General features: G+C 37.9%; 1 protein-coding gene across 4 annotated transcripts in view; it reads left to right on the top strand.

Annotated features, from left to right (window-relative positions):
• GABRB2 (gamma-aminobutyric acid type A receptor subunit beta2) overlaps positions 1-27,190 on the top strand; it is a 135,565-nt gene that overhangs the window by 101,485 nt on the left and 6,890 nt on the right. For all 4 annotated transcript variants that reach the window (XM_054288248.1, XM_054288247.1, XM_054288246.1 and 1 more), the window contains 3 exons: positions 11,517-11,654; positions 12,829-12,981; positions 16,167-16,411. In XM_054288248.1, the coding sequence (XP_054144223.1) occupies positions 11,517-11,654; positions 12,829-12,981; positions 16,167-16,411 (536 nt within the window). The remainder of the gene's footprint in view (positions 1-11,516; positions 11,655-12,828; positions 12,982-16,166; positions 16,412-27,190) is intronic.

Raw genomic sequence — 27,190 nt, 5'->3', positions numbered from 1 at the left:
ACCATGTGACCACAGGAATTTGGATGCTCGGTTGGGGATGACCCGTTCTTGATGGTCACATGCATTTCTGTTTATGGTACTCAGGAATATTTACCATTACTGATGGCCAGGCACTTCCATCCAAAGGAAGGCTCTAATGGGCCTCCAGGGAGAGCTGCTCCACTTCATCCCTTTCAGGTTTGTCCTTGGCATGTATCTGTACTGACAATTTTGAAGCAGCACTGCATTATTATGAGCCTATAGACCTGGAAGGTTCTTGGTTTCCTTGAAGAATAAGTGCCCTGTGTTTTCCCTGTTGACTTGGCAACGCTTTTGTGTTTCAATAGCTCTTGATGCTTTAAAAAGCAAGAATCAGACTCAGTCTGTCTTTCTGTATCTATGCTTGGTACAGGGAGGAAATGAAATTATTTCTTAGCTTCACCACTCTACACACAAATTGGATGTTATTACAGATCTTGTGCCCAGGACAACATCAGGTTTGCATACCTTCCATTTGTCTAACAGTTCCCTGAGGTGCTCCAAGTCACAGGGGCAGTTTAAAGCCACTTGGGACAGGTCAGTTTTTCAGTGTTCCCACTCCTGACTTGTTACAGAATGACATGATAAAACTCAAATGACAGAGATTATTATCTTCAACTCCGTGCCTTCCAAAGATGTTTTGTTTCACATTTTTTATTTACCACACAAGAGGCCTTTCATTTTAAGCTTTGGACAAATAGTTGCTTTATGCAATCATAGTGATAAAAATTTTCCCTATAATTACTGCAGCATAATCGTACTTGTAACATAAACAGAGTACAGCAGTAATTTAATGATGCAAAGTTGGGAGGACCACAGGTAGGACAATGGTTTGATAACAGTGTTTACAAGGTGGCTGTTAGATACCTGCCTCAGGGATGTTCCTGAGCCCTGACAGCTTCCTGGGCACTGAGGATGCTGCAGAGCAGAGGAGGAATCCAATTTTCATATTTATGGTAGCAGAGCTTACTGTACTTTCAGTTTCTTGCTTCTGCACTGAAGCAATGTGTTCCCTACAAGTAGCAACTTTTCTGATTCATAAAGCCCACAGACACATGCAGGATAACACTTCCAAAGGAAAGACAAAGTTAGAAAATAAGAACATAGATGTAGATAAGGGCATATGTGATGCACATAAGCCTTGAGTTGTAAGGATAAGCTAGAAATTAATGTCACTGTGTAAGGGAAAATGCAGTTTAAAGAAGGAACAGACAGACACAGGTATGGAACACTGTAGGTTTATTTGAAAATAGCTACACTGGTATTTTGGTGGGTTTTTTTGTTGTTTGGTTTTTTGGTTTGTTTTTTTTTTTTTTTAGCTTGGATGTGACTTTGACTCATAACTCCTCCAAGAATGATTCTGTGCAGTTGTGTCAGGAATGTATAGTGATTATGAAGCACTACTTATAGCATATTCCATTGCTGCATGGTTTATTATACATTATTGTATTATTCATGTGTTTTTCTCTTCATTTTTTCTGAAGAAGGGTGTTTATTTCAAAGGCACGAGAGAGGTGCAGTCCACATGGGGCTCTCAGCAAAAAGTAATAGTTCTTTAACTTTTGTATTTGAGGCTGATTTCCTTTTATATATGTAAAAATATTGTACTGGATTCTTCTTAATGAACATTTATATGCAGATATTCTGCCCAAGAGGCAACCTTATGTAACACATATTTGCATATTGACACAGTTACAATACTAGAGCTAGAGGAAAACAGAATAAAAGTCAACAGGGTGTTAAAATGTGCTTGCAAGGAAAAGTCCCTTTAAGGCTTGGCATTATCTTGTCTCAGCCACATCTACTTCATGAACTAGGCATAGCCTCGGGCAATGCCTGCAGTTGCAGCTCAGAAGAAAAGTGAGTGTTAGGAAAGTTACAGACAATTTTGTGAACTTAGAAACTTCTAAAATGCAGTAATGAAACCTAGTATGGTACATGAATGAAGATCAGAGGAGGATAACAGATAATGAGTAAAAGAGTATATTACCTATAGAGCAGAATTTAATGCAGCTTTGTGGTACATAAAAGCCAAAACTTTAAACTTGACTAGGGCAAGTGGACTTTTCTAGTGAAAAAAAAGTGGGGTGAGGTCTCATGTGCCATGGATTTACAGAAGTAGCTGCTGAATGGTGTGTTTGAGGCTCCCAGGGTTAGTCTCCTGTGCCAGATAGGTGCAGAGAGCTGAAGTAGCTTTCATTCTCCTTTGGCCTTGTCCCCATCTCCTATTAAAACACTTCCAACTCCTGCTACCTTGTGCACACCCATCCACAACCATTAGCATCTTGTGACCCACCAAATAACTGTTCTCTGTGTTCCATTTCTAAAAAGCTGGAGGGATGGGTGTCAAAAGAATTTATTCTGGCCTCTTTCAGCATCCCAGGAAAGTAGCTGGGATACTGCCAACAAACCTGTGCTGTCTTTTCTGATAGAGGTGTCACAAGAGAGTTTCCTGCAGGAAAGTCCTCTGAGCCTTGAGGCACACAGCTCCCTCTGAAATATTTTGAGGAGGCAGCAATGTGGTTTCTGATACCAACCAAGCTGTGTGAAGGACGCAGAAATGTTACAGGGCTACTGCAATTTTTAGAAAATAATGATGTAGTTCTAACAATATCATGGTCTATAATTAAAGTTCCTATAAGCTTCATTCACATGGTACTGTATAAATAGTTCTCCACATCAAAGGTAGATGTAATTATCCTTGAAAAACTTGTAGATGACAGAAGACTTATCCAGATAGGAAAGATAAAGTTCCCAAATCTACACATGTGGATGACTTTAGAAGGAACATTAATTATAGCTTGCTCATTACTAAAAGAAAATTAATTTCTGCAGGTTCAGGTAAGTGTCCAAACCCAATCATTATTCTACATGTGTAAAAATCTGTGGGGGTTTTTACGTTCTAATGAACATTTCGCTCTTGGCAATAACAGATTTTAGCATGTTCCTGCTGGACAATCTATGAGACCACTGTTCCTAAACCTTCATAACCAGACTTGTACCTAAAAGTAGGAATGCTTTAAATACTGTGATGTCCTTCAGGCAAAGATGGAATAATATTTCAGAATATTACCTCACACTTCATTGCAAGCTAGCATATCATAATGAATAAATATTTTTCTAAATTGAAAAAATGGCACAGCCACAAACAGAAGGGCTTTCTTCTACAAATTGCATTTTTCTCCTTGTGGCCTTGTATTTTTAATACAGCTATGGGATAATTAAGCAGAGTGGAGTATTAATGCAATTTTATAAATAAGGTTGCCAGATGTTGTTCATTTTTTCTCTCTTTTTTTAATGTACATCAGCATTCAAAATGTAGGCTGGTAGTGGGTTGCAGGAAACTTAGAACATTTGGTCTTACATATCTTAGGTATTAAAAATTGAGCTTGTGGAGATGATGCTTTGCTGATTCATTTGTTTGGATATACCCCTCATTTCTATTTCCAGTTTCAAAAAACCACTTCTTAAATCAGACAAGAGAGCAAACAGCATACGCAGTCTTTTTATTAAGTTTCTTCTGAAATAAGCAAATTGTGAGATTTGTTTGTCTAAGAGAGAACAATATTCAATGACCTTCATAACTTACAAATTACATATAATTGCTTTGGACAGCAATTTTCCAATGCATAAATTAGTTAATGTAGTCAAATGAGATAAAAGTATAGGAATCAGCTCAAATCGTGAAATACAGGCTGCAGTGATGAAATTCATGGTAGGGTGCAAATATAAGTATCTGGTTTCCCTACATGATCCTTGTCCTTACTGAAGGGAGACAGGAGAAAATAATTTGTCATTTACACCCACTCGTTATGGATGTGCATTTTATTATAGAAGTTCTGTTCCTGAAATATGGCCTTTCAAAAGTAGAAGACAGTTGCTAATAATTATTTTCAAGGAGCAGAAACAGTGTTTAGTTTTACATAGAGAGTTGAGGGTTAAGACATTTCCATCAATCTTCAAAAATATCTTTTCAGAATGCAGTTGAAAATTGTGTGTGTGTGTGTATATATATATATATATATATGCATCAAAGTACCAAAAATTGTTCCCTCTGCACCCGTGCTGGTTATTTAATATGATGCAAAAAGAACACTGTCCTTCCTATTTGGATCATTACTTATACATATCCCTCATTTAAAAACACAAAAGAGTTTTCATATTTGATTGTGGGGTTGATGAGATTACCAATGCAAATTTATGGACTTTTGAAAATGATCCAGTTAATATATGAGAGGCACCATTAATTTGCTGAATTGTTCAGTTGAACATTTTTAGCCATGTTCATTAAGGTTTGTGCACTTCACTACCATGCTCTTTAAACTGGAGGCTTTGGGTGTGGCAGGAGGCTCAAGCAGACCTTGAGTAGTCTCTGGGCATTGCAAGTTCTCTCTTCCATGTAGATCTCCCAGTTCAGCCTTCTGGGACTTGTGTTCTGTCTCTGATTGAGATTAAATCTTGTGAACTAGGGTAAACAGCATTTGTTTTCCTGTAAGCAATTTCTGATATCTGTGAGATATTGAAGGTATTTTTTATTATTTTTTATTTAACTTTGACTTTTTTTCATTGATTTAAATGTGGAAGCAAATAACTATCAATTATGTAGTAAAATCTTCAGTCTTCAAGCATAGGAAATAATTTGTATTTTCACTTTGTTGATCATTCTGGGAAAAAAAAAGCCTATTGCCTGCTTATACCTGATTGCACTTGTCTTTTCTCAGTGGTTATTTTCACTTGAGTTCTGTTCATTTTGTGATTTAATGGCATTGAAATAGATCACTTAAGTATTCATGTATTCATTTTTATCCTATTTACATCAGTTCACATTTCAATAGAAATTTATTTCTGCCTAAATGTTGCTTTCCTCAGCAATGATTGGTATCATCTTCATGGTTACATATTGCAATTTCCTACCGCATCTTTGCAGCTCCACCATTGCAAGAAGTGAAAGTAAATTTCTTGGCTTCTCTGTGTCACTGACAATAAAATTGAGATTTAGGGAAATAGTTTATTATATTGAGTTTCTTAAGATTGAGTTTGAGTTTTCTACCATAGTACTTTTAATTGCAAATGAAACTAAACTTCCCACCATTTTTTATGTCTGGGACAGATTTGTCGAGTCTCACGTAGTAACTTGTGTGTTCCAGAACTCCTTTTTTTCTGTGGTATGTGTAATAAGGAAATAATAAACTTGACTGCATAAATCTAATATATACTAATCTGGTTTTTTTAAATTTAAAGATTAAGGGCTTTTTTCTTCATAATTTTAGTAGTAGCGGATGTGAGAAATATGTTTAGCTCTAACTTCATATTGACAACTGTTGCCACCCATGTTTTCCTCACATATGTGCTTAATGTCACCCATGCTACACTGAAATATCCTTCAAGATGATCCAGACTTAATCAATGTGCTGACATAATGCTGACAACCTTATCCTCAGAAAAGGTCATTGCTAAATGAAGTGGGTGGGTTGGGGAATACAAACTGTGGCAGAAATGGGGGAGAGGATGTTTCTGTGCGCTGTATAAAGCATCATCTAAAGCTGTTTGTTTGCCTACAGAAATCAAATACCTAATTTCCACAGTGATGCAAATCCCTGGGTTTTAGCCATTTAAATAAATAAAACTGAGCCAGATGTGTTGTACTTTATGGTGTTCTGGGATATGTTTAATGCATTAACGTGGCACTTGGTCTGCAGGACAAAAGGATGATGGAAATCAGAAGGAAAAAGATGGAGAGCATCCTTGTGTGCAGGAAGGGGGAAAGATCTGAGCTCCAACCCACCCAGGAGGGCCCAGCTCTCCCTGGGGCCCCAGGAGGAGCTTGGCTCTGGTGCTGGGGCACCCTGTGTGTGCCACCCAGCCACCATCACCTCCCTGTCACCAGGGACCTCTGCTCCACAGCTCTTGTTGTCTCTGCTGCGTGAGGAGCTCCTGCGCTTGCAGCATCTCCACAGTGTTGAACCAACAACATTTTAGATCATTCCTACTGGTGGGAGTAACTGAACTTATAGAAGCAAAAAAGATTGTGAGAAATTGCTGTGTTCCAGGAGATAAAATGTTTTTGGATGTTATTGCATGGGTACAGTTCTCCCTATCTGATTCTGATCTTTCTTTCCTTTCCTACAAGTATTGTAGCAGTGGAAATATATTTATGAAAGCATTTTGCTGCAGGAGGTACTCTAAAGTATGAATGATTTTCAGTGAAATCATTAGGGGAAAAAAAAATTAAAATTAAGGAGTCCCACCAGGATACCTATTCTGTAAGTTGTCAGGCTTCCTGTAAGAATCAGCTTGAAGTACCTACATAAAAATTAAATTGATTCTACTGATATCATGGAAATCCCACTCTAAGGCCTGGAATCAATTTTATCATTTCGCTTCTTCATCAAAAGATATTTTTTGTTTTTAAATAGCTGTATATAGTAATTACAGCATCACGTTTCTGTCTCTTTCTTTGACCTACCCTACTCTGCCCAGTAAGGAGCCATTTGTACAACTTGAAGATGATTGTTTTTTGAGAATGTTGCCAATTTAATCTAAAAATCACTTGAATTTCACTGCAGTCAGAAAACTGTACATCCTCTTTGTATCCAAATCCTTGGAGCCTTAGGGGAAAAAGCCTTTGAAGTGGAATGTAAGAAGAATTTTAATGTTTTATGCAGAAAGATAGAATTTAGAGGGGATGAGAAAGAGGAGAAAGAAACAAGTGTGATGTGCTTTTTTCCAATTGCTCTGGCACACAAACTCTGGTTTTCCTACTCACCCTTGTATCACCCCACTGATTTCAGCACCTCATGTCTCATGTTCTCCTCAGCTTTAAACATCTCTGCAAATTCAAGGAAACACTTCTAACTTTCTCTTTCTGGGTATGTTTTTGAATGAATAAGTGAATTGAATAAGTGAAGGCTGAAGTGATGCAGTGAAACAAGTTTGAGATCTGAAAGGCTTCTGAATTTCAAAATATGCTTTGCATGTTACTTAGGATTTTAAAAGTATTTTTGCTGTTTATTCTGTGTGAATGCAAAGCTGCTGAAGAAAATCTTGAAAAACGAGCGAGTAGTGGTTCTATGTTTAAAAATAAATTAAATGTATGGATATTGCTACTAAAGGTACTCTACAGTCTATTTTACAAACAGAATTAATCACTTAATATAATATTTCTTTGCAGCATTCATCTCATTTTACAGGGCCTGTACATGTCAAGTTCTTCAATTACTCTGAAAGTCTATGACCTACATTTATATAAGTTAATGTATTATGGTTGCTAGCTAACAATATTTTATATAGTTGTATTCAAAACTTTCTCTTGGGTATAGATGTCATACATGAGTTCTCTCCTTTTTATTTTGGGAAGCTACCATGAGTTGCTAGGCAAAGAAAATCCATTTGATAGCAGCAGGAGAAATTAAGAGCTTGTTACTCATTCCCTACCCATGAGGCCATAGATTTTGTATATAGTAATGTACATTTGAATTTTTTCCACAAAAATATCATGTGTATAATAAGTCTGTTATTCTCCACCAGGTATAGGCTGTTCACCTTGTAAATGGTTGCTTTTTAATAGTATTTAGGTCCAGAATCTGCTGTAAACTGAGTTCTCATGTGTTTTTTATTGGTGAGCAAAAGACAAATACCTCAGGTGCTCCAAGGAGGGGTGTGCTCCCAACTTTCACTGAGTCCCCAGACCCACTCAGCAAAAATTTTGAAGTAGCTGAGCTTTGCTTCATCGTAATTGCATGCTCTCCATGCTCAGAGTCACAGATCCAGGTTGAAAGTAGAGGAGCAGCTATTTGGATAAGCTTTAGCAGCTGGAGGTGGCATTCAGACAGCTGCCAGCAGGATGCTTTTGTCTCCTGAGGCTCCTGGTCAGGGCTGAGGTGGTTCTCCTTAGCTCAGAGGTGATGCAGGATGTGTGCATGCACTGCCCAAGCTCACACAAATTGCTGATGGTTCAGAACAGAGACAGGTTAGGGCATGGCCTCACAATCCTCACCCTTTTTTAGGCACATTTTCACTGTTTTGCATGTTTATGTCATTTCTCTCTCCCTCCCTCCCAAAAAAATCAGCAGCTGCCTTATGTTCAGTCTCCAGGTGCTGCCATGGTGTCAGTAATGTGAGCACTTGGATTCCTGCACAGTGCACACTGGAGATGTGTGGATGTAAAATATCTCCTGGCTGGCTGTCATGTATAAACTGCAGCATTGTGAGGCAGTGAATCCTGATGAATCCTGAGTTTTTCAGAAAAATCTGCTTCTTTTCTTCCATTGTATGGTGTTTCTGATAATTGTCTTGTGCCTAAATGTTTTTGTTTTCAGTCAGTAAAGTTACAGCTTTCGTTTTATGTTGTTTGTATTAGAAGAATTTCCTATTTTTGACTTGTCTTGCATAGGCTGGAAAAAAAATTGGTGCTTTTATAGTTTCTGTGTGAAGGGGGTTTTATTTTATGCTCTATTAGTTGTTTGTTTTTCCTCCACAGTGCTTCGTCATCTGTCATCCCTCAATGCATACAGGATGATAAACTCCCTGTCCCTGTTAATGGGAGCTGAGAATGTTTTGCTTCTCTCAGGATTGGTGCCATATTACCAGGACAATGTATTGATTTGGGTGGCTGCCAGTGTGTGATGCATGACAGAAATGAGAAATTGAACTTTGTGAACGTGAAGTAAATCGTGCTGATGATGATATATAACGGACTGAGGGAAAAGCAATCAATCAGATGCTCTCTGCTGGCAGCTGAGCTATGTACAATTTAATATATAGTAAACCAACAGTTGTTTACAGTCTAAATCAAATAGTGTTCTGTGCTAAACTCATATTCTTGCAAAGATTACTTGGAACATTTTTGGGTTTAGTATGCTTTCCTTTCTGCTTTACCAACATGTGATGTCTGATAATTTAAAAATATTGAACTGACTGTATTAATGCTTGTTTTTTCTTGTCAAGAGGTACAGATTGTTTTTCTAGACTGCTTATTACTATTTTAAATTGGTTGATCTTTAAATAATTTTAACTTGTAAGTAGAGTTGTTTTGAGTCCCAGATACCTGCAGAAGGAGTTTATTATAGCCACAGGTAATTGGACTTTACTGTAAAACATACACTAGAGACATGAATAGTCCCATTCTCTCTTTTGGCAGATGTTATGCAGATATTACACTTATATCCAATTATCTTTGGGTACTTTAGCAGTACACAAGAGCATTCATGTGCAGATGACTGTGATATTCTTTGCTCTCCTTCTCCACACACTGAAATGAATGGGATAATTTATCCTTTTTGGAAAGAGAAGTATTTTAATGAAAGCTTCAAGAGACTTCCTGAAATTCTCCTTATTGATAAGTCCTGTCATTCTGGGTCTGTCTCAGGTTATCATTTGCCCAATGTAAAAACCCTTCAGCAGCAGGGAATTCTGCTCAGTTCTCCGCGAAGCCACCCAGAGCTGCAGAGTTTGGAATATTCAGTTTGAACTTTGGGGTGGGAGTTTCCAAGGATTCCTCTCTCCTGGAGAGTTGTCAATGTTTGCTTTGTGTTAAGGCTGTGAGAATCCAGGGAGAAGCTGAACCACGAATTCCTGGTAGAGGGTAAAGCTGAAGCATTTGGCAATCAGCTGGAATGAAAATCCTGGAGGTCTCTTGTGTGAACCCTGCTTTTATTAGACAGTTCAAGGCTAAACTGTTCATAGACAGTTCAGCAAAAAAGTTCTTCCAACAGATATTCTAAAAATTACAACCAAATAAAAAAGCCATTTGGGCTTTTCATAAACTTTTTCTCTCACATAGAAAAGTGGGGGTTTTCCCTGCTGAAACTTATTTTGGCATTTGTTTTTTTCAGAAATACACAAAATGAAAATAAAATACTAATTAATTAGCTGTGAATTTAACAGTTTAGGTACCTCAGAATTAAATATCTTGCCTTGATTAATTGCCTTGATTACCAAGGCAATTGAATCCAAGTTTAGTAAATGGTATTAGAATCTGGAACTTGCCATTGGAGGGCAGGGTTGATGTCAGAATATCAGCAAAACTTGACAATATCACAAAGATACTCCCAAAAAACTAATATTGACCTTCCTAAACTCTCTAAGGGTGTTCTTTTGTATTTTTCATAACATGAAATGCAGTAAGTTGCTTTTACATCTCAATACCAGGCAATATAATTATTCATCTTTATTTAATTTTAGACTTTATTTTATTTTAGATTAGATTTTATTTTATTTCTCTCTCTGAAAGCCTAGAGGAAGACTTGACAAATATGAAGTTTCTAGGCAAGGAAACATAAGTAAGCTGTTGGCCTCTTTTCTGAAGACAGACTTGTGGGCAGGAAAGCAAAGGAGTCACACAAAACTCTGGAATTGCTATCAACATGCTATAGGAATGCATCTACCAAAATACTTTTTTAAATTATGTGTATTAGATAGATTTTTATAGTTGTTTTAGTGGTTTTACAGATTATTTGGTTCATGTCTTCAAAATTGCTTGCCTTCCACTACAGCTGAAGTCTAGATTCTACTTGGACTATCAAAAATTAATGATGCACAGGAGCAAAACAGATTCTATGCATTATTCCCTGAAATTCAGTGGTATTTGAGCGTTTTTAAATGGTATTCAGTGTTCAATTTTGTCCTTAGTTTGTGGATGAGGACTTAAAATCAAGGTGTTTTATATATTTATTATCTCAATTTGCAAAGTCATGGTCATTCTGTGTTTTAGTTTCAGTGACAAACATCTTTAGATTAATGCATAATGAAACATTAATGAATATTTTATTTCCTGGTTTTGCAATAGATTTATTTCTGATGTCTCACGATCATTTCTGTACACCAACTCTGGAGCATGGAACTTGGCTCAGGTGCCATTTGGGAACCCAGATTCCTTTCTCATGGATGTTTTATCACTGTGTGAACATGTGCTGTGTTCTGAGGTGTTTTGTTGGCTGGTGGGAATTTTATTTTTCTTTGTTTGGTTTCTTGTGGGTGTTTTTTTTGCCACTGATGGGTGTTGCATCTGTTACTTCCTACGTGGCCTCTTACAAGCCTCACTGAATGTGGCTGTGTTTTACTGCATTTAAGCCGTTTTAGAAAAAGAACTATGCTGGTTTTTACAGCTGAAAACTAAACATTGCCAGTGCTGATGTTTCCGCTCAGGGACAGAAATTGCAGAAAACTCATGCTGTTTTATCCAGCCTTGGGATCAGAAGTTACCTTAAGCTGATGTACAGTTGCTATCTAGAGATGGGATATGTGTAGTCTTAATTTGGTTTTAAAGGTTTGTTTTGTCAATACACTCATGTAATATATCTTTTAGAAAAATACAAAACCAATAAATATTAAAATGTGCCTAGGATTGCCTTTTGAAGTTATATTTGGAATGACCTGTATCTGTATGTTTATAAATGGTTTCATTTTAGAAATATATTTCATATGTTTTGAGTAAATGAGCTGTTCCCCATGATGTCAGAAGAGATTTGTATCTCACTTGTTTGTTCCTGTTTTTATAGATGGCTATACAACAGATGACATTGAGTTTTACTGGCGTGGGGGTGATAATGCAGTCACAGGAGTGACAAAGATCGAGCTGCCACAGTTCTCCATTGTGGACTACAAGCTTATCACCAAGAATGTTGTTTTCTCTACAGGTTTGTGGAGGGGAACCTGAATGGGGCATTCTTTTAAGGACTTTTAAAACTGGATTAATTCCCAGTGTGCTGTTGGAGAGCAAAACTTTTAGAAGCAAGAATAAAACAGAGCAGCAGCTGTGAATTTGGAAAGCAGAGGTTTTTATTAAAGCTTCCATAGTGTGTAAGGCACTACTCATTGACATAATAATCTGTCATGTTAAGGCTCATCAAATGAGCTGTATTTTCTGTTTACCCATGAAAACTTATTAAGCCACTTATACACCTCTGTTCCCCAACATGTAGGATATTTAGGAACATTTTTCTCCACATTTTTAGATGTTCCTTTTGCCAGGTTGGGGATGTATTAGACTAATTACTTGGTCTTCAATATAAAATCTTTACAATGCTTTTTCCAGGATTTCCAGTTTAGCCTATTCTAGTAATTGTATGACTTTCTGAAGGCTGAAAAGATGCTTTCTGAGAAGTAGCAGAAAATCAGATTGCATTTAATGAAATAACAATAATAATAATTAAAAACACCCTAACATATTTCAATGACATTAAATTGTTGAAGAGAGGCGAGAGTTGAATTGGGCTGCTACTAGGAGATGTTTTCTACCTATTCTAATGGAGAAAGCCATTAGGTGTGTTAAAAAAAATTATCTTCAAAACTCACTGTCCAGATATGGGTAGAAATCACCTTTGGAGGGACTAGAGAATGATTGTACATTGCAAATTCTTCAAAATCAAGCATAAGTGCAACTTGAAGAATGATTTCTAGGCACCCATATTAACAACTATTTCAAGCACTACAGTATTTCTGGTGTCCATGACAAAAGAGGAGTGTTGCATTTCTTGGAGAGAAGTTTAGGATCAGGGTCACACTGAAGCTGGCATATGAGAGTTTGTCAGGGAAGAGGAATTTCTGTGCTTTGCTGCTCTGATTTGTGTTTTGGCTGTTGATTGTTCAATGTTATGATTACCAGCAGATAAGCAACTAGAGCATCTTTGTACCGTCAGCATAAAAGATTATTTAATCCCAATTCTTGCTAGAAATTCTGCCCCTGAATATCCTGGATCTTTCAGCTCTGAGTGTACTCTACATTGAATGAAAAAATAAAATGACAGAAAAGAAAAATGTTTTCAGGCATTATACAAATAAATTATGGCCATACCAAATATTCTCTTTTAGGTGCCTACCCAAGGCTGTCTCTCAGCTTTAAACTTAAGAGAAACATTGGTTACTTCATTCTGCAGACCTACATGCCTTCTATTCTGATCACCATCCTGTCCTGGGTTTCCTTCTGGATTAATTATGATGCTTCAGCTGCAAGAGTTGCTTTAGGTAGGCATTTTTACACATCTCATGCAGTGTGCATTAGCTGAATGGTTTTTCTAGCTTCTGGCTGAGTGGATGGTGCATGATTTGAAAGTAAAAAATATATGTGTTAGATCTTTTTATGTCTGGCTTGTTAAGCTTTGTATTATTTGAATCAGCATTTTAAACATCAGAATTTAAATAAAAATTAACGTGATTTCATGTCTGAATCAGCTAACTTTATAATCATTGTAATCAAAATTAGCCTAATTGTCTCAACATATTCTGTTGTTCTTTTGCTGCTTGTTTTTCCTCTGAAAAGAATGCCCTTAGTTTGCTTTTGCCCATGGCAGTCCAGAACACACGTTCAGCATTGTGTTATGGATTATAAATTGTTTTTACTTTCAGGAATTAAATAATTTTTTACTAGGTTTGTATAGCTCACTTGTCCTTATGTTGAGGGAGTGCCTCAAACCCAGTTCCTGGTTTCTCAATTCAGGACAGACACTGAGGGGCTGGGATGTGTCAGAGAAGGGCAGCAGAGCTGGGGAAGGGTCAGGAGCACAGAACTGATGAGGAGCAGCTGGGGGAGCTCAGCCTGGAGAAAAGGAGGCTCAGGGGGACCTTCCTGCCCCCTAAGACTCCCTGGCAGGAGGGTGCAGCCAGCTTGGGGTTGGTCTCTTCTGCCAAGTGAAAGAACAAGAGGAAATGGCCTTGTGTTATGGCAGGGGAGGTTTAGATTGGATCCTAGGGGAAATTTCTTCACCAAAAAGGTTTCTAGCCTTGGCAGAGGCTGTTCTGGGAAGTGGTGGAGTTACCATCCATGAAGGGATTTAGAAGATTTGAAGGTTTGGTGCCTGGGGACACGCTTTAGTGGTGGATGTGGCAGTTCTGAGTTAAAAATTGCATTCAGTGAACTTAAAGGTCTTTTCCAACCTAAATTATTGTGAGAGCCTGATTACTTTTTCCTTACTGTTACCTTATTTTACAGAAGCAAAACTGTTTCCCTAATTAATCTCTAGAGTACTTGTCTATCTCATCACTAGTCCTATGTGTATCTGTTTATTCTGTGCCCCTCATCATAAGGAGCATGTTCCAAAAATAAGTATTATCTATTGCCAAGTTTTGTCAAAATCAGACTGATTCCTGCCAGTACAGCTCTTGTATAGCTAAAATAAGTAAAACCCCATAAAAGATGCCATTGAAAATTTGACATTGTAATGTTATAGAATACATCTGAGTTTTACCAGACCTTTCTGTGTAGCCTTTTGCCTTAAGAATTTCAGACGGCAGACATCCTGAAAACGCTGGAGGAAAACAAGATAAAGCAACTGTAGCCTGTAATTTTTAGCTGAGACTCATTACAGAAGGTTGTAGTTTATCTGTTTAAAAATACACTTATGGAATCCAACTACTGTTTGCTTGACTGAGCTCAATTTCTTACAGGTGTAATGTTTTTTATGCTATGCAAAAAATCCAAGTCCAAGATAAGGACTGAACAAGATGTCCCTGAAAAAATTCAAACATAAAAAGGAAACCTACAGAGGGTGTTGGCAAGGTCAGGTAGCCTGTGAAAAATGCACAAAAAAAATCTGAGCAGCCAGGGATCAGGTTAGGTAAGCTAAAGCCCTAAGACAGAACTAAATCTGTCCAGGGACATCAAAGGCAACGAGAAAAGCTTCTGTATAGGTACGTCAGTGCTAAAAGACGATGAGGGAAAATGGGAGTCCTCTCTGAAAGGAAACAGGGGGCCTGGATAGCCAGGATCTGAAGAACACTGAGGTACTGAACACCTTTTTAATGTTTTGCTCTCATGGAAGTGTGCTCCAGACACATTGCCCAAGGTGCAGAAGGCAAAGGCTGGCACTGGGAGAATGAAGAGCCACCTGCTTAAGGGATCTTCTTGGAGACCCTCTAAGGAACATGGGGGTCCCAAGCACAAAGTCCATGGGACCTGATGAGATGCATCCACAGGGCCTGAGGGAACTGGGAAATGAATTGGCTAAAACTCTATCCATCATATTTGAGAAGCCATGGCAGTCTGGTGAAGTTTCACTGACTGGAAAAGTGGAAGCAAAGCCCCCTTTTTAAGAGGGGGGAAAAAAGAAGACTTGGGGAGCTCCAGAACTGTCAGTCTCACATTTGGAAGTGTCAAGGTCATGGAGCAGATCCTCCTGGAAACTGTCTAAGGCACATGGAAACCAAGAAGGTGATGGATGAGAGCTAGCCTGGCTTCACTAAGGACAAGTTGTGCCTGACAGAGTCTGCGGCCATCTAAAGCAGGGTCCCAACACTGATGAGATGAGGGAAGAGCAACTGATGTCATCTACCTAGACTTGTGCAAAGCATCTGACACTGTTATCCATGAGATCCTTGTCTCTAAACTGAAGAGTCATGGATTTGTTGGATGGACCACTCAGTGGATAAGGAATTGGCTGGATGGTTGCACTCAAATAGTTGCAGTCAACAGTTTGATGTCCAAGTGGAGACCAGCAACAGGTGTCCTCAGGGGTCTGTGTTGGGATTGTGCTGCTTAACATCTCTGTCAGCAACATGGAAAATGGGATTGAGGGCGTCCTCAGCAAGTTCCTGAGCTGTGTGGTGCTGCCCACATGCTGGAGGGAAGGGATGCCATCCAGACGGGGCCTTAACAGGCTAGAGAAATGTCACAAAGATAGTTGTGTGACTGAAGCACCTCTCTCTATGAAGACAGAGTTGGAATTGTTCAGCCTGGAGCAGAGAAGGCTCCAGGGAGACTTTAGAGCACCTTTGAGAGCCAAAAAGTGCTCCCAGAGAGCTGGAAAGGGACTTGGGACAAAGGGGAATTCCTATAAAGTGACAGCTGAGGACTGAGGATTTAGATTAGATCTTAGGAAGAAATTCTTCTCTGTGAGTGTAGTGTCACAGTGAATCAGTTGCTGGAGTTGGGGGATCCCTGTCCCTGGAAACATTCAAGGCCAGGGTGGATGGGGTTGTGAGCAGCCTGGTCTAGTGGAAGGTTCCCTGTCCATGGCACTGGATGGTTTTGAGGAGCCCTTCCAACCCAAACCTTTCTAGGATTCTGTTAATATGTACAATGGTTAGAGATATCTTTTGTCCACCAGGGGAAAAAAAGTATTTTTCAACTCCATAATTTGAATAATATAAATTATTATTCTAGAAAATAAATAAAAATTATTTCAATCACTAGATTTCTCAATTCTTTTTTCCAGGAATCACAACTGTGCTCACAATGACAACAATTAACACCCATCTTCGAGAGACTCTTCCCAAAATTCCCTATGTGAAAGCCATTGATATGTACCTTATGGGATGTTTTGTCTTCGTTTTCATGGCTCTGCTGGAGTATGCATTGGTCAACTACATCTTCTTTGGCAGGGGACCTCAGCGTCAAAAGAAAGCAGCAGAAAAAGCTGCCAGTGCCAACAATGAGAAGTTGAGAATGGATGTCAATAAGGTAAACTGTAATGGGGATACATTTTTAGCATTTTCCCAGGAAGACAGGCTCTCACTTGTGTCAGACAGTGCTTTAAAATGTAATTTCTTGTAGAAAATGAGTGGAGCGGAATTGTGATGACCTTGTCTTAGCTCTGCAGAGCAGTGTACTTAGGCACTTCAGCAGTGAATGCTGCCCTCCAGCCTGGGAGGCTGAATGTCTTGTTTCTAAAGCATGCAGTCAGTGAAGTTTTACTGAGAGATGTTTTCTTAGTCAGAATGTAGACTTGAATATGTACAACCTGTTTCCAAAGGAATAAATCCAAAATGATGGCTGTATATTCTAGTAAGAGCTGTATGGAACATTGGAACTAAAATCTAAATTTAACCTCCTTTCATAAATCTTTCAGATGAGTTGGATAAGAGATATTTGCCACAGAAGTGTTTAAAGTTTGAGAAGTTTGCATATTTTCAATGTCTAATGGGCCAGAATACTATTGACTAAATGGGGAGCTTCTCAGAAATAAACCATCAATGTGCTGTGTACTTAAATTTGAATCTCAAAGTGGCCCCCTAGGGATGGAGAATTGAGGCAGAAAAGGTATTTGCCAAGATACACACTTCTGGGAAAAGTATCCATTATGCTTAATGAAAATTTGGCACTTATCATAAAGCACTTGTAATTTATCACTTTGACCATTTTGGAATGAATTTCACACAGTGGCAAATCTGTGCTGAATGCAAAAATATTCTCAGTCTAAAATGTGTAAACCTTCACACGCACGCAAAGTTGCAAAGTTAAATAAGGTTGAATTATCTTTGGGGGTTTGGGGGCTTTTTGGAGGGATGAGAGGGTTGTGGGATTGTTTTTTGTCAGGGGAAGCTCTTTGAGTTGTAATTCATCATGACAATCCAAAGAGAAAAAAATCAAAGTAAAATCTTAAAGAAAAAAAAAATCTGCATTAGAAAAAAGCAAGGGATTATTTGTCAATTGGAAACTTAAGTTTCATACAGCTCTAATACTGAAATTTCTAATGTTTGTACAGAACCTCTACACACATAGTGGGTCTGCAGACAGAAGAACTTTTTATTCCAAAAATCCATCACATATTGATAGCACAAATCTGTTTTACAGGTTATAGTTTATAGTCTTTTAAGAAGGAGAGTTATATCATCATGTTTCATAGCTCATCCATTTTTTTTTCTTTTTGATTGGAGAGAAACATATTTTAATGAATAAAGGCATACTCATAATGATGAGTTGAATTTTGATGTTATATTACCATATATCACCTTTTAGCATTATAAAGTTCATGAAGACACTGTAACACGTTTTTATTTCTATTGGTGATTTTTCAGCAATGAAAAAAATCTGTGAGTTTTTATTTAAACTCTTAGGGTTTTTTTTTCTTTTTTTAGATTAAATTTCACTTTTCAGGTGCTATAAACTACCCTGTAAGTAATTTTGCAAGATTAAACTTGCATTTACCTGAAGTCTTTCTTCTAACATCAATGGAAGTTTAAGATCCATAGATGTCAGAGTGCCACCAATAGCTGAGGTATATTTTTGTATGCTTTGCTTCACTTGTGGTGTTTCAACATTCTTGTTCATACAGTAGACTGTGTAACAGAATAGCCAAAGCCCAGTGGCAATTTGCTGGTCGTGAAGCAGAATTTGAAAGCATAGCTGGTGTGTTAATCAATTCACTAGACAGAGTAAATTAATTTCAATAACTGTTGCAGAAGTCTACCAGTTTACTGGATTGACACAAGGTATGCTGTGGAACACAAGGAACAATCTTACATTATTTGTATTTTTTTCATAGTGAGGCTTTCAGTTAATGCTCTAGGCCAGCATGGCTAACAGTCTCTGTCAGTTCTGCTCTGGTACCCAGATCCACTCTGATCTGGTAATCAGGTCTGCAATCCTTTAAGCAATAGGCAGGGAATCAAACAGGAGAGGATCAGAGAACTTGTCCTGCTGCACAGACTGCTCTGGGGAGAAGGAAAGGAGCTGACAGCTGTTAGTGTTGTTTGACCAGCAGCGAGAAAACATATTAATATTTAATGGACCTGAATATTTTATCTATTAAAGGGAGACAAATATTATGTAATTATTTTCATTTAAAAGAATCAAAAAGGGGTCTGAATTGCTGAAATTAGTTCAGAAACAGTTTTGCATAAAAACCAACATATTTTAGAAATGGGATCACACAAAGACTCCATCTTTAACTAGGCTCCAATAGGGAAGGACTGATTTTACAAGGTATGAGTGTTCTTTTGGGATATGACAAGATTCCTCTTGAATCACTTTGTGCAATATTATGAATTCATAAGAATCAGATACTATACAAGAGAAGATTGATGCCATGAGGAATAAACCTCAAAATATAAGGATGAAAACTTCTACACAAAACTTCTGTTGCTGCATTCAGCATTGACACTGTAAAAGAGGTGGATAAATAGTTATTGGAACTGCTTTTTATAGTGCAGCATCTCTGCTTGTACTTTATAGACCAGAAAATCTGTAATGGTTTTCTTGCAATTCCAACATTCTTATTTAGTAACAATCTCATAAAACTCTCAATCAACAGAATGTGGTGAGAGGAGAAGTGCTGACTGGTCCTCTCATCCACAACTCTGCTTGCAAAATCAAAGGAGAAGTTAATTCACGCTCCCTTTATGCTGTTGGATTCTCTTCCATGGACAGATCCAGGGTGGACACAGGCATTGGTAATCTCTCTGTTTTTGCTTGGTGTTATTCAGAAGATAATAGGGAGCCTATAACACAGTGTGCAAGGGAGGCTTTATTTCCATGGCTGTGGTTTCTGCTGAAGCCATTGCAATCTCTTGGAGATTTGGTGACTTAGGTGTCCTTGTGTTTTCCATTTGAGTGAACTTCATCAGGCTGGCTGCAGAGCTTCCCCAGGGTTATTCCAGATGAAACTGTGGCCACATCTTTCTTTAAATTTCACATCATATTCTTATCATGTGCAAAATCTGGTAGTTTGGGGTTTCTTCTGTCTTTTTTTTTTAAGTCCTGGAATAGTTTGAGTCGGAAGGGACCTTTAAAGGTCACCTACTCCAACCTCATTTTAATGAGCAGAGCCATTTTCAGCTAGATCAGGTTGCTTAGGGCACCATCCAATGTGACCTTGGATCCCTATTTCCAGGGATGGGGCATACACCACCTCTCTGGGCAACCTCTTCTGTTTCATCACTCTCATTTAAAAAAAGTTCTTCCATATATCTAGTCTGAATCATCACAGAAGATATACTCCATTTTCAAAGATTGTTGATCCTGTTTGTGGTAATGGAAGGGTAGGGAAGGAATTGGGCCTGTATCTTGATTTGCTTCTTGGATACTGTAATCTGAGTAATAAAATCATGTAGAAATTTAAAAAACATAAAACTCAGACTCAGTTACCAGAGGATACATTGCCACAGACTTGTTAAATCATATAGGACTTACTTGATTTTCTTTGCAGTGAGTTCAGATAAAAATGGCAGTATCATCATTTCACTCTTGAAACTTCTCAAGCTGCATTTAGCAGTTTGTTCCTTTAGTCTAACTCATCATCTTTTGCCTTGTCAAGACTAGTTCTTCGTTCTGTAAACAATCTATTGTTGCTTGTAGGTAAATCACTGCCTTTCTTCTTTCTCTAGAAGAGTATTTACGCCTTCGTTTATTTGAGATAGCATTCACATAATTTCCTCACCTCTCTTTTCAAGTGTTTCATCTTATGTCTTGAAATGCCTTTCTTGCCTTGGAGGTCTCAAGTTTCTTAGTCTCTTCTGTTCTGATTGACAAAGTACTGCAAGTGTACATAAGGATAGGTACACTGGGAGTGTCCTATGTCTGCTTGAAGACCTAGCATGTCATAAAGCATAGTATATATACTGTAAGCCACTGTTATATCTTTTCATTCTCTGAACTTTTGTGTTTAAGAATGTTGATGGTCATCAGTGTCCTTTTGGTCCTTTGCATTTCATGAATCTTTATGCTAATATTGTCTGTGCTTCTTCAAGATGATTAAGATACATTAAAATACAGGGCCAAATTCCTGCCTCTGACTTCCCAATATCATGCACCTGTCTTCCTGTGGGTAATTATACATTCATCTGGGACATGTTATCCCTTCTATTTTAAAATAATGTACCAAAGGCTTTACTGAAATCCATAAATCATATCTCCTCATACAAATGGTCTAGAAAGATTTGGTCTAGAAGCCTCTGTGACCCTGTTTTTCTTTCCATTGTGATTTTTTTTTTCTTGTTTCTTTTTGGGATAGAAGGGGACTAGGGGAGGGTAAACAAGCCACTGTCATGATTTTTTTTCAGATTTTCTCCCTGTGAAGTTTGGCTTTGTCTCCAAGAAGATGATTCACCTAACCACAATTCCAGTGTAGAGCCTGGTACAGCTGCAAATGATTTCTTAGGCAGACTCCCAGCCATTTTAATAAGTTTAATTTCTCTTATGACAGCTCAGATAATGAGTTTCTTGGTGCTCTCTCAGAGCTGATTTATTCCCCTTAAATTTTTTCCAGAATCTAGGAGCCAAGTTGTTTTTGGTTAATTTTTAAATATACTCTTAATTTGTTGTTTCTAATAGTTTTACCTTGGATGTTTCCATCTTGGAACTCTGATTTAGATGGGCTTGCTGATGCTGACCACTGTGATGAGTCTGATATATCTTCTAGACATTTGCTGTCTGATCACCTGCCAAGTTCTATATTTTCCATATGTTTTCCTGTGTTACTAAATTTCCTGTCAGCCAGCTGAATAAGCTGCTGATTTGTCTATTGGATTCTACTGCTGATTTTTCTACAGTTGCTCATCTGACTCATTTGATCCAAAATACGATGTACATGAACTGACTACTCTTGAGATGTAAGTCGGGTGAAAATGCTTTTCAATGTCAATTCAATCTATATTTGTTATTCTGGATAGATCAGAAAACCTTCGTTAGAGTGGTAAAACCAGGACTGTCACTTTAAAGACCATGGTAAATGAAAGGCTGACTCTTCTTCCTCTGTAAAGAAGTGCTTCTTGCCATCTGGATGTTTGACAAGAGTGATTCCCACGGAAAAGCAGCTTTGTGCCATCCTTTTCCACAGCAGCAGAGATGGTACTCACTGTGAGTATAGGGAGCACTTCCTACAGGAAGACTCTCATTAAAGGAAGAGCTACAGATCTGTCTCTTTAAGGAGGTCCTGGTCAGTCTCTTCAGTATCATATTGTTGCCTCACTAGGACATTACCCACAAACAGGATATGATACTTCCTTTTTTCAACTGAGATTTCAAACCTTACAGAGGCATTAACACATAATGATTTAGTGCACCTTTCTTCCATTTCTACTCCTTCTAATTCTTACTGATATGTCATTCAGGTAGTGTTTAAGTTATTTCTATGTTATTTAATTTTTTTCTTTATAGTTCAATCATCAAGGTTTATAAGAGTTAGCAAATTAACATTCCATACATAGAATTTCTTAGCTATGTTCTTTCAAATAATTTTATTTGCTACTTCACAGAAGCAGCATTACGTTTTGCATAATGTAAAATACATCACTAAATGTGGTTTTGGATTGCATGCAGTTGCAGTAATGACTAAAGTCTACATGCTTCCAACTTAGCTTAAAGCACAGAGAATGCTCCAATGCACAGGCAATAAACCTGAAGTATATGATAACATAAGTCACATAAATAAAACTACCTTTAATTTTGCAATCATACTTGGTTATTGTGAGCAGTAACACAGCAATTTCCCTCTGGGAAAGAGGGGAAAAATGTCAGCGTATTATGCAATGCTTTGTAAAACTGTTTATGCAGATTTATTCAGTCATTTTCTGTAAATAAATGTGAAGTGACATTGCTAACCTCTGCATGTTTAGATAAGGTTCCTTTTTAAACATACTGAGTGTATTTTTAAAACAATGAGTAATTCTTTACTCAGACCTCTTTCTATTACATAAGGTACTGAAAAGTCAGCACACCTGAAAGGGACAGTGCTGCTCATAGTGCAAGCCATGAACAAGGGAAGCTGCCAGACTACTGGCATTTTTCCATCCAAAATTTGGCTACCAAGAACATGGAATGTCAATATGACAATGACTTTAAACACATCTTAATAGATTTGAATACAATATGAGTGTTCTCAAAAAGTTAATGAAGGGCTTAGGAAGGTAAGAGGGTTTAAACAAATAAGGTATCTTTGCAATTCATTGCCCTCCTGGCCCACTGTTGTTAAATCTGGATTAGCACAAGGGTGCTAAAGGAGGTGAGATGGCAAACCAATGACAAATAGAAACTTAACCTGCCCTCAGAAACACTTGGTAACTTTCTTCCCCTTCAAGTTGTCTCAGCTGCTATTTTTTTCCCTACAGCTTTTTGACTAAGGAAAGGAGTCTGACTGAGTTTAATTGGACTAGTTTAGTAGTTCTCCTCAGATCTTTCACTCTTAGGGAACTCTGTTGCATTATCAGAGCTTTGAGAGAAATAAGAGCAGCCAATCACCTGTTTCACAAGTGATTACATCTAATTATTTCAACTACACTGGTAGGCTAAGGATGGAGTGGCAGTTTGTAATCTAGCAAGGAAATGGGGCTCCCCCAGCATCCTCATTCCCCAGATGCCCACTTTCACATTCACTGTCTAATGTAAGGGGGCTCTTGGAGCAGGGACACTGAGAACTGTCTAGTCCATTGTGCCAGAAATGTCCTCTGTTCCAGCAGCACACTTGGAAATGGCACAGTCAGTTCAGGTGCTGCTGTGCTACCTGACATTTCCCATGACAGCTTCCAAACTTCTTTTCACCACTTTACAAGAGAATAACTGGAAGAGCCTTGTGTTTTTTTTTTTAATCTGTCGTATCCATAGATGTCTCTAGAAAAGGAGGGGTGAGTTAGATGAAGGAGTGTGTTAACCTGAGCCAAAGGGAGTGCTCTGATCTGTACCTGTGGCTTTTTGCAGCTTGTGATGGCTTTCAGTGCACTGCAAACAGACAAGGTCACTCTCCTCAATTTTCAGGCTGTGGTGTGAAGATGCATTAGCAGGGCTGTAGGCCTGAGATAATAGACCTTGCTCCAAAGCAGTGCTCCAAAACAATTAGGCTTGGCTAATGCCTTTATTTCCCCACTGATTTACTGCTGGCTTGCCACTGGCCTTTTCAGTTCATAGCAATATTTGTTCATTTCTATCTGAAGAAATCATATAATGCATCTTCAGGGAGAAGAAACTATTGCAAAGGTACCTAAAACCAGTCAGTACTTAATACATAGAATGGCACTTTATACCCTATGGACTAGACATACTTGTAGTATAAAACATGAGTAAGCATATATAGCATGTAAGTGTATATAACATTACAAGATGTAAAAGCTTTTGGTAAAAAGAGGATTTTTAAACTGGTCATATGCACAGACTCAGTTAATAAACTGAACAGGATATTAAAACACTAAGGCAACAGGAAGCTCTTAAAATTTCAGTCTCAAATCCTTACTGCTCTATATTGCAGGAGCTAATGCTGCCACTGTCCAGATGTCAGTGAAGGAATTCATCCTCTTTCTTTCTCTCCAAGGAGAGTTTTCCTTTTGTTTGCAGTACAGGTAAAGCTGCACAAGGACTGATTGTTGATCCAGGATCAGAAGGTATTCCTTCCACAGCAGTTTATTGAAGAACATGTAACAAAGCAGGCATGGATGATAAAAGCTTGCCCTTTCTCCTAAATTTCCATTCATGCATTCTCAGGGAACAAGTTGCATATGAAGCAGTCAGCAATGCACAGGGTGTCTGGCCAGCCTCTGCAGGTTTTATCAAACCAGAGCTTGGATAGGAGTGAAATTTGAGGAGGTTCCAGTTTTGGCTCACAGCACTTTGCAGAAGCAGTCAGAAGGTGATTTTCCACGATCTGTGCTGGTATTCCACATGACATCTGAATAAAGGTCAAGGCAGCTGCGTTGAGGCTTTTTTCCCCAGTTGCACTCCTTTGAATGCCATATTTAATTAATGTAAGACCGGTGCCGGTACACTTGTTTAAAACACATTCTCCTCTTTGCTTTTGTACTGCATCTACAGCCTGTGACCCCGAGCAAAACACAACTTTTAGTTCATAAAAGAATCCCTTAGTGCAGTTTAGGTAATTAGATCAAGTTGTGAAGAAATAAGACACAAAAAAAGACAAATTATTGTCTTGAATAATTACAGTGAAGTACCTGCAGTCCAGAAGGTGTGTCTGGCTAGGGAAATTTAGTGAATTGATTTCCTGAAACACAACACATTTTAATTTAGTCAGATTTGGGGGTTTTTTTTATAATTTTAAAGCAGAAGACTTGTCATTGTAATATTGTCAGGACTAGTCCTCTGAGCCTTGCAGTATCTACAGCTGTGGAACTGTCTCTGTTTCAGGCTTCTTAATCAGCAATGAACTGATCATATGAAATATTTTTCTGGATCTTTTTTAATTTGGACATTTGTTGTAAAATGTTAGAAATTCATCTTTTTTTTTCTTTGTAACAAAATCTTCTCAGTGATTTTTCCATAGAAAGATTTCAGGAATTTTCTTTTAGTTTTGTTGTTGTTGTTGAATTAGTTGCAGTTTCTCTCCAGAGTTTTATCCTTGGACCTCTTGCTGTCTCTGAACATGTTTGTCTTTGGCCTGGGCCCAAGAATTATGTGTTCTCCAAAACCACGAGCCTGAATCTGTTGACGAGTGAGTATATCATGGTCAGACGGATGGAGCTGGTAGACTGCCATTCAGCCCACCCACTCTCATGACAAGGATGTGCTGTGCAGTTCTTTGCACATTATATTTGGCTTCAAACAAGAAAAATATCTTTAGTATATTTTACAGACGCTGTTCTAGAGGAGCAACTTAAAAACCTTATTTTTACCATCTATTTCATATTTCAAAACCGTAGCTATATCCAAATTATACCCTTGAAATTTTGAAAGTTGTGGTGATAATTGTGTGTTCAATGCATTTTTTTTGTATCTTTCACAACACTTTCTTATATAACCAATTTTGCTCTGTTTCTGTAGTAGATTTTTGATGCTAGATGTATCTGCTAAGTTGTATTTTGTAAGATGCCATAATGGGAGACTTATGATTGTTATAAAGGCTTGATCAAAATTTGATTTTGTCACAGATGGAAGTGAGCAGCTTGAGATGCAGGTTCTTGCTGATGTGTTCTTCATTTATATTATCTTCAAGAAAATTAATTGTATTCTTTTAAATGGGATGATATTTTTAAAAAGAAATAACAATAACTTAATCAGAGTAGTATTGCTAAAAGTCTGGATTGCCCAACACCTTGGTTTTTGTGAAACAGGATTTAAGCTGTTGTTAATTGCTACCCCAGACATCTTCTGTCCCAGATCACCTTCCTGTGCTTCCTCCTAAATGTCTCAGTAGTAAAAATATTGTTGCTGAAAATTGTATTTGAGAAGACATTGATATAAACTTCAAGCTTATTGGATTCTGTGCAGAGGTTTGAACAAGCTCATATTTCATGGGCTTTTTTCAAATGTCATCAAAGCAAAGATGCTTTAGCCTCTCACATTTCATCTGGGCACTCATTCTTCAGTGCCTTAAGTACAGAATGCCATGTTTCAGTAATGCATACTAACAGGAATTTATATTTTCAACCGTTTCTCCATAATCCTGCAATACTTGCAACTAAGTTATTGGTGGGTTACTAAAGATAATTATCAAGAAGTCACATATACCAGAAGGTAAAAATGGATGTCTAGAAATTGATTTACAATTATTTAGAGCAATGTTCAGATCTTGTATTTTTTCCTCACCTCCTTTTTTTCTTTAACTCTTACAGGTTTCTTGCAGGGTCAGGGTGTGCTTAGATATTTAGTCTTTGAAAGGTCAAGAACCTGAAGAAAATCCTTCTGTAAAATTTGCAAAGTTTCTCTGAAATTTCTGATCTGAAACCATGTGAAACAACCTGAAACTATAAGACTTCCCCATTACTGTCCTCTAATTGCACTCTTTACAGTCTGACCCAGATTTTATGTGTATAACAATGCATGCTAGCCTGGTTTCGTATACAGTAACTGAGTTTTGTACAGACAATGGAAATGCAGTGTTTGTTGCATTGCTAAAGACATTGTTTCACATATGGGTATTTTGAAATTAGGCATTTGTGTCTTAAAAATTTCTATAGCCTTCTCTCAGCAGACTGGCTTATCATGTCAAAAATACCACTATAACTTTAGGCAGGTGCCTTTTGAAAATCATTAATTGTTTTTTCATCCAGAGTGAACCCAGCAGCAGCTTGCACAGATCTGTCCATCTCCCACACATTGCCTGTGTAGTCAGGGCTGTCCCCAGAGCTCAGGGGTTCCCTTCCATAAGTCAAACCTTGCTGATGAGGTGGAAGATCCCTATTACAGGTAAAGTGCACATCATACTTTCATCCGGTCTTTCTAGAGCCCCTGAGACTAGTCACAAATAGAATATTACTGGTTTTCTAAGCAAACCTCAGCTTTTAAGAGGTGGGAAACTGTGATACATAGTAAGGTTTTAATCCGTAACAAATTAAATTATATATCTAGATATGTCATGTAAGTCTTCATTGAGAAAGGAATCTTTTTCTGTCTTCATTTCTTAGGAATATCACTTCACAGGACGTATAACTGCTATATTTCAGGTTTTAATCTTTGTAATTGACTGGGTACCAGTTTAGACTCCATGGTTTAGCTCACCAGATTTTGTTTTAATCTACTCTATAGATTAGCAGCTCTACTTAATAAAAAGTAAGTTTTCAATTTGCAACTGTTTTGTTTGAA

The sequence above is a fragment of the Melozone crissalis genome, unplaced genomic scaffold, assembly GCF_028551555.1.
Source record: "Melozone crissalis strain CALT ecotype California unplaced genomic scaffold, PUWL_Pcris_2 ptg000061l_1, whole genome shotgun sequence".
NCBI classification, from domain to species: Eukaryota; Metazoa; Chordata; class Aves; order Passeriformes; family Passerellidae; genus Melozone; species Melozone crissalis.
Note: the sequence above shows the minus strand (reverse complement) of the source record. Positions and strands in the feature narration are given on the sequence as shown.